This window comes from Lagopus leucura, unplaced genomic scaffold (assembly GCF_019238085.1).
Source record: "Lagopus leucura isolate 7727_CA_CO unplaced genomic scaffold, USGS_WTPT01 Super-Scaffold_100159, whole genome shotgun sequence".
Classification (NCBI taxonomy): Eukaryota; Metazoa; Chordata; class Aves; order Galliformes; family Phasianidae; genus Lagopus; species Lagopus leucura.
In genome coordinates this window covers 28,610,881-28,618,754 of record NW_024962335.1, presented here as the reverse complement: position 1 = coordinate 28,618,754, position 7,874 = coordinate 28,610,881, and the positions used below count along the sequence as shown (strand labels likewise).

Here is a 7,874-nt window from a genome sequence, read left to right as displayed (position 1 = left end):
GCAGACAATGTTGCCATCTGAAATAGGCTGAAAACTACTTCAGATCCAAGATCTTTTGAAATTATTCTACCATCAGCTTCACAGAGAACAAAATTTGCTTGAAAACAATCAGGAGAGCTGCAGCTGCACTGGTGGTATCATTTGCAGTAGTTTGGGCTGCAGCAGAACTTAAGAGAATTTCTACAACACTGAGTGCATGAGCACTGTGCTGAGCACCTCACTCAGCCACACAGCCCTTCCAACACGATTCTTTACTTCGCCAAATGCTAAACAACCAGTTGTAACATCAAAGAAAAAGCCTCTCTGAGGAAGGCAAGAATGTGACATCTTTAATATGCATCCACTGTACACATTTAGGTATTACATATATAAAAAGGCAAGGGTTTTTTTACAGAAATTTATTGTGCAAAGAATGATTTTCACGCTCATTTACAATGAAATAATTATTTTTAACAAATAACCATGCCATTGCTTAATTTCAACACTAAGCAGACTATTTACATTCAAGTTTACACCTTTGTTCAAGTTCCATGTATTGTCAGATTTAGGTAAGAATGCATCTTCAGATCAAAGCTTTGCATCTTTTTACATTGAAGTATCACAGAGTTTCAGACTCTTACTGGAAATGACAGTTTTCCTTTCTTTTTAGTACCCTCATTTTCCCAGATACTGTACCGGAAAAGAAAAGCAGTGTGCAGAAGTGAGCATCACAAACGTACAACAGCATACAATCAGCCTGCTGTTTCCTACCCCCGACAGAAAGGGGGCTGCAAGGTACCTCTCTGCTCTTTAAGAGGATGGTTTACAATTCTATTTATTTATTTTGCAAAGATGACATTCCTTAAGGAAATCAGCTTTATGACATTTTTTTTTTCCCATGAATTCTTATATAAAAAAATATTTGTTTTGCCAATAATGAAATCAGAACACAGCATCATCACGTTCTGACAGCTTTCTAAAAACAGAACAAAAAAACACCCCAAACATTTCATTTCATCTAATCATAATTTTAACAAAACAAAACAACATAACAGTTTCTCAAAGAGTTGAAAAATATTTTTCTGTGCGCAGAGATCCAAATGGAATTTTGGTGCTGCCCCTTCCTTTCCATGCTGCATGACCAGAGCCCAGTTCAGGCTCACAGCCTGTGCTCCCTCCCCTTGCTGCCCCAGCACAGCACAGGCTGCTCACATAACCTCAGCCGCAGCCCACGTGCTCACACCCACTCCTTTCTGAAGTGAGCTGAGAAGCACCTGATAGAGGAAGGGAACTCGGAGATGGTTCTGAATTTTAATGTATTGCAGGTTTGTTAACAGCTGAAAATGCAGTGGGATTTTAGTTCACTTTTCTGGGATGTCTCCTTTCTTATCACACTTCTTATCACCGCTTCTGCTTGTCTACATCTCCAAGGAGCCAGCAATATTTCCCAAAGAATCGGAGCATTCCTACCAATACGTGGTCCTGACAATTGCATGGAGTCGGAGGACAGAATACTGTGATTGTCTTACACTTTGGCTAATGATGTTCAAGGAAGATACTGATTTTGAAGACGCAATCCTAACATTCCCACATTTTAAACAAACTATCTGGAAGACTATTTCACTCGTTCTGCCTTCACGTTGTGACATCTCCTCCAGTACTTGTGGGCTGGGAAGCAACTGGAGCAGGCTGCACCGGTAACACCTCCAGCTCTGATTCGCGTACAAAAATGACTGCATCTCCACTTACATTTATTAAGCACTGGGCCTGTAGGAAGACAAACAAAGAGAACATACAGTTACCAAACATACAAGTAAACACAAAGTATGTGATTGTTTAAGCTGCTAAGTAGAATTACACAGATCTGTTGGCACAGATCAGAGAGGGATAAATTCCTTTTCATATCCTCCCACTTTTACACTGTGTAGACATACTCTCATGAGATCAGCAACATACAATAACCTGGGTGCTGTTCTTTGTTTTCACTGATGTTTTGAATTTACCTCATGTACCAAAACAACCACATTCAATTGTCTTCTGACAAAATTTTGTCACTTTATGATTAAAATGAACCAAAATCTCTATATGAACAGTATTAAAACACTAATGCTACTAAATCAGAAAAGCCAAGCATTCAGCACTGCTGTGTTCTACTGCTTCCCACAGCGTACTTCATTCTAGTGACCTTAGTTTCTTTTTATCCATTTGGGAATTTAACAATATAATATTTGCAACTTCACGTTAGCTTGGGTGCACAGAGTGCTCTTGGCTTCTTTAAAGAAACGAGAGATCCAGAAGTGCCACACACGTGGCTCTAACAGAGAATTTCTAAGAAGTTTTTATATTCATGTCATACTAATACAGGCACTGTGATTCGTACCATAACTCACCTGGTTTTTGTTTGGATTCTCCATGAACACACACTGCTTCATGATGTATGAGACAACCGCATTGCCCCCTAACGCTGCAACGTGTGCTCTCACCATTGCAAATACTTCAGCAATAAAAGCGTGGAGAAAGCCACTGACACCACCCTCCTAAAATGGGGAGAAAAAAAAAAGGTATTTTATGTCAGTTATAGTTATCACAACAGGATACTTCCCTTACATTTTATCTACCAAATACATCAGCACATTTGAAATTGTATTGTGTACAGAACATAAAACCCATTCATCATTTCATGTGTTACAGTCAAACCTCAGATCAATGAAACTCTCTGCTTGAGAAAAGGAACCACAACTGGGTATCACACACAGCGGTTCTTTTCAGACATTCCTACACCTCTGCACAAACAGCTACACTCAACTGACATCCGAGAAATGATTTTTTCTTTCATCACAAAGAATGTTGCCCTTTTTTCCTGAAAACTGGGAAGTAAATACAGAGTAATTTACACTGAACACTAAGAGTCATGGAGAATCATTAAGAGTACGGAGTGGCTACTGTCGCTCCACGTATGCTAATGACTGTCTTGAGTTCCCAACATTCACTAAGAACAGAGCCCTCAAAATACAAAGTGAGCAAGGACAGATCAGAGAGCTGAGATGCTGGTCAAGCTGTTTGGTTTCTTACTGGTGGGTGGATTTAGTTGTTCTTTCAGGAGTACACAGAGGGCTGTTTTTTCCCAGTGAAGACCAAAAGAACTTCTGGCCATTGTGTTTAGTTACTGCTTTGACTTGGTGGCACTCATGGGTGCCTTTTGTTTGCATGGTGCTGAGCCCAGTAATTTGAATTAGTACAATAGAGGAAGAAGGAACACAATAAAGTATCTTTTTTTCTTAGTCAATCCTTGCGAAAGCATATGAGTAGCAACTAGAATAGGGGGGAACAAACAGAAAAATATGCAAAGAAAGAAAGAAAACCAAAAAAAGATGTGGAAAGAAACTGACAAAACAGAGCTCACTACTGGTTCAAAGCATCTACAAAATTTCATGAGAAGTGGAAGGCAAGACTGCTTGACTTCCCACTTGTGCATGCCACTCTAGGATATGAAACTGGAAAGTAGAAGTGAGAAACTAAGCTGGACTTCAACAACCACGGCGTGCCCTAACATCTACTGGAAAATGTCTTTGAGTGTCTTTGGGGTAGATGATACATTAGGAACCAGAAAGAACACGTGAATCTGTGCGTAAAGCATGAATGAATTCACCTGCAGCCAGAAATCACATTTTCAATGAGTTTATCATTCCTTGTGAAATTCAGTTTGTCCACCTGTTTTAACAGTTACAGCACCAGTGGAAAAAAAGGTGAATAAACTGAACTTAAAATTATCTATGTATGAAGTACAGTGTCTTGCATACAGTTGAACTTATTAAAGAGTTCATATGGCTTCAATACTCTGTAAAATAACCAAAGTAGAAAGCAATTTTGCCAACTATTTTTATACAGAATATAAAACACAACTCTGCAACCACTATTAAACCTGGTTTGTGACTCAGCCTACATAGCTGAAATAGGTGTTAATCAGCTTCCCTTGGTGATGCCAGCAGCACACTGTCAACACCACAAAAACTGCACAACTTCATGGAGGAAGTGAATCAAACACCCGAGCAACTTCCTCTGCTTAGATCCATTACAGTAATCAGCAAAGTCTGCATATCAGCTATTTAATTTATAACTACAGAAGGCACAGTTAGAGCAAAAGCACCGTGCAACCAATGCCCTGGGTGTACCTTATTTCATCCTTTTCAAAACATTGTCCTTTTCATATAGACTTCTCAAGTTAAAAGGAACCATTAATTGCAAGAGATTTGTCTGTTCAAAGCATTTTCATAGAGCTGGCAGCAAGTTTTTATTTATCAATGCCTAATTAGCAGTAAACAGCATAGTTTCAGTATGGGCAAACCAGATGAGGAACGGTTTATTTCTGTGTCTACAAATTTGGCAGAAGGAGGTGGCTTTTTCCCAAAGGTACACAATGGTGAGAAGGAACACATCTTAGACATTTATGGCACGGATCTATGTTACTGAGCATGCAGAGAATACAACATTAAAAAAGTCTGTATAATGGTTATATGTAATACGGGAAAACATTAACAACCAACGAGTTGTAACATCTGAGTAGAATGTGAAAGTTCATTGCTGAGCTTGCTAAATGAGTGAATAAAATGGGCATTGTTTCATTTGGCTGGCTTATAGCAATTAAATGATTCTCAGTTTGGGGTTCAAAACTCAGTTTGGGATCCCAACTTCCAATGTTAGTCAACGATTCATTTTTTCATATGGTTCTGTTTAAGAACCTATAGTTGAACAGTATACTCAAATTAGCTGTCAGCAATGGCCAGAGGATAAGTAACGTTTTCTTAACAGTGCCAGATGCAAAGAAACTCTATTTTGACAAGAGCAGCACAATGCAACTTGATCCCCACTGAGCTTCTTGCCTCAAGCGACAAAATCTCAATCCACTGTGCCACTGCTCACTCAAACCTCAGCAGATACCACATATACTTGGCTTTGATTATTATTATTATTTTAAAAACTACAAATCCCTGATGCACAGCTCACCTCACGCAAAGAAGTAGTTTCTCGTATAAAAAACATGTTGATTATCCCAAGGTATTTGGTTATTTTTGCCCGAGGAATAAAAGAAAGAGGTGTCATCTTAACAACAGAGACGGTAGAATTGGCACATGATGGAACAGAACGGTGTCGTAAGTATCCTTCAGCCAATGGACTTGCTTTATCAACTGAAGCAGCTAAACAGATGGAAAAGAAAGAAGAGAAAGTAACTATCAAAGTAAGATTCCCGTTTCCTAAAACACAACAATTCTTCTTTATGGTTTCCAAATAGCTTGGTGACAACATTCAGCTGCCTGTGATGCTCAGCCATACCATGTGAGAAAGGAAATTATCATGCAACGCATGCAAAAGGAGACAAAAAGCTGAAATGGAATTTATTTGGAAGAGTGGCATTCCTGCAAAAGAAAACACTGAGGCGAGTAGCTGCACATACAACAATCAGTTATAAAGTGAAGATAAAGAAAAAAGTGCCAACATTTTGAAATACAAATTCTGCCGGAGAAACAAATTATTACAGGAAGTGTGAAAGTTGTTGTGTTTCCCCAGTGCAGCATTTTCCATTAACACAGATATTAATCTCTACTTATTTAAGCAAGATAGTCAGACCTGTGGCCAAAGAACTACTGAAAAAGAACTCACCACTTGCTAATTTAGTGACCATTGCCTTGACTGTCACCTTGGTGATTGCTTCCTGTTTCTCACCAAAAATTTTCCAAGATCATACATACACCTACATCCATGCAGTGTATGTTATATAATTAGTAGGCGTACACATTTATCCATAACTAATATCATAACTAAGTGAACAGAAATACTGTATTTTGCTCTTTACGACACCAGCTCATACACCCCCTATTAGCTTACACAGTCATTAACAAGTCGGCATTTTTCACTATTCATTCTACGTGTGATCTGCAATACTACTGCTGGGCAAGAAACTCCACTATTCACCACTGGGAAATCAGAGATATGTCTCAGATTATCATAACGTGGTAGAAACAGCCGCCTACTTGTCTTAATTGATCCGCGCCTTATGGTCTGAGCTTTCAGTTTAATGAGCTCTATCCAGCTGTTGCATCTGTCTGCAAAGGAACTGTAATCAACTGACGTTGCTGAAAACACAGACAGAAAAAAAACAAAAGAAAAACAAAGAAAAAAATATGGATGATGTCTCTCCCTCATCTCAATGCTCCTTCTGAGGAAGCAATTATCTGTGTCTGAGAGAGATCGAACACCCCTTTCCAGGTCTGTTTAAAGGAAAAGTTACAGTATAAATCTGCACTTGTCCAAGCCAGTGTACCCATTTCTGGTGATGTCACAGTTGTGAACCAACTGCCTGACCGGGACTTCAGCACTGGAAAAACATGCAAATACAGTCATTAACTCTTTATGTTAGATTATTCATTAATTTTTGATTTAATCTCACAGTAGGTTTTGAATTTTGGGTTTTGTCTACCTAGGCCTTGTTTAATTTTCGTTGTTATTCCTTTCCTCCTGAGGAGCTGCAGATGACGATTTAAGTTTCCTAACTACCTTTATCAGTAATTAACCTACAGACTGAAAAGAAGTATTGGTGGTGAGGACCAGAGTCAGAAGCTGAAACAGCATCTATGTTTAAAACATAAATGAGCTTTCTGTAACAAAGTGCCGTCCTCCATCTCCATCCCCACTATCATTACAGTGGAAACCAGACTTATTTCTGCTGTGAGTTTTTGCTATTGCTTGTGGGAGTGTTTGCACATCTTAAAAAAAACAAAAAAAAGTTTTGCAAACACCGTTTCTTCATGATCCCAAAGAAACGGAAGGAACACATGCTAATTCAAATTAAGGTATTAAAAGCAAAAAAAAGCTCTCTCAAGGAACTCATTCTCTGGCAGATAAAGTGATCTTAATTTATCTCACAGAAAAACACTTGCTATTAATGCATAGGCTTTGGTAATTAAAAAAAAAAAAACATCCAAATTTTCTGATATCATTAAGCCACACCAGAGCATGCATTCTCAGTTAACTAGTAAACACTTCCTGGATTAAGACACATCCAAAAAGAGTATACCAATGGCCTAAGAATGCTCATTCTGTTCTGGCACACAGCTAAATGAAGTAAACTCACCTCTCTGAGCAGCAGGAATACCTGAGTGGGAACTTGCACCCTCCGGGACTTCTAACAAAACAGAATAAATTTCACTCAGATAATTTATGGGCACTATTAACTGTGCGTCATGTAGGATGTGACAACTTCTTTCTCATAAAAGTTTTACAGTAAAATATCAGAAAAATCCCCTACATATAATATCCTGTGTCACGTACCTTGGTAACAGATTATACATTGGTACAAATCTTTATTAAACTTGTCTTGCAAGTTAAAAGATGCTTTGTTAATAAACAGTTCTGACAAACAAATAGCTATCACCTAGCCATTCATATTTAGCTTAATGTAAACAAGCAAACAAACTAGCTAAGACTCCATGTTCCAGAAATCAAATAAACTTTGAAGTTTGTTTGAAACAAAAGAATCGCCAACCTTTTTTTTTTTCCACCTCCCACCTATTATCAAAGCAAAAGATTTTCAGTAAACGGGGAAAAACTGAGATTAGTTATGATTTTTCTTTGAACACAAAGCATAAAATAAATTCATCAAATAACGTCATAAATCATTTCCGGCTGGATATTAGGAAAAATATCTTCTGAGAAACAGCAATGATGCACTGGAACAGGCTGCCCGGGGTGGGGTGAAGTCACCATCCCTGAAGGTGTTCAAGAAACATGGAGATGCGGCACTGAGGGATGTTGTTGGCGGGCATGGTGGGGATGAGCTGACAGCTGTACTGGATGAGTTCAGAGGTCTTCCCCAACTTTAGTGATACTATGACAATTCT

The 7,874-nt window shown here is 38.6% G+C and overlaps 1 protein-coding gene across 1 annotated transcript in view; it reads right to left on the bottom strand.

The window, feature by feature from the left end:
• Nucleotides 1-304: 304 nt before the first annotated feature.
• The window catches only part of C2CD5 (C2 calcium dependent domain containing 5), a 63,509-nt gene continuing 55,939 nt past the window's right edge, over nucleotides 305-7,874 (bottom strand). The window contains exons 24-28 of the mRNA XM_042889993.1: nucleotides 7,109-7,159; nucleotides 6,009-6,110; nucleotides 4,984-5,174; nucleotides 2,370-2,516; nucleotides 305-1,746 (exon numbers count right to left, since the gene is read on the bottom strand). Of these exons, the coding sequence (XP_042745927.1) occupies nucleotides 1,615-1,746; nucleotides 2,370-2,516; nucleotides 4,984-5,174; nucleotides 6,009-6,110; nucleotides 7,109-7,159 (623 nt within the window). The 3' untranslated portion in view covers nucleotides 305-1,614. The remainder of the gene's footprint in view (nucleotides 1,747-2,369; nucleotides 2,517-4,983; nucleotides 5,175-6,008; nucleotides 6,111-7,108; nucleotides 7,160-7,874) is intronic.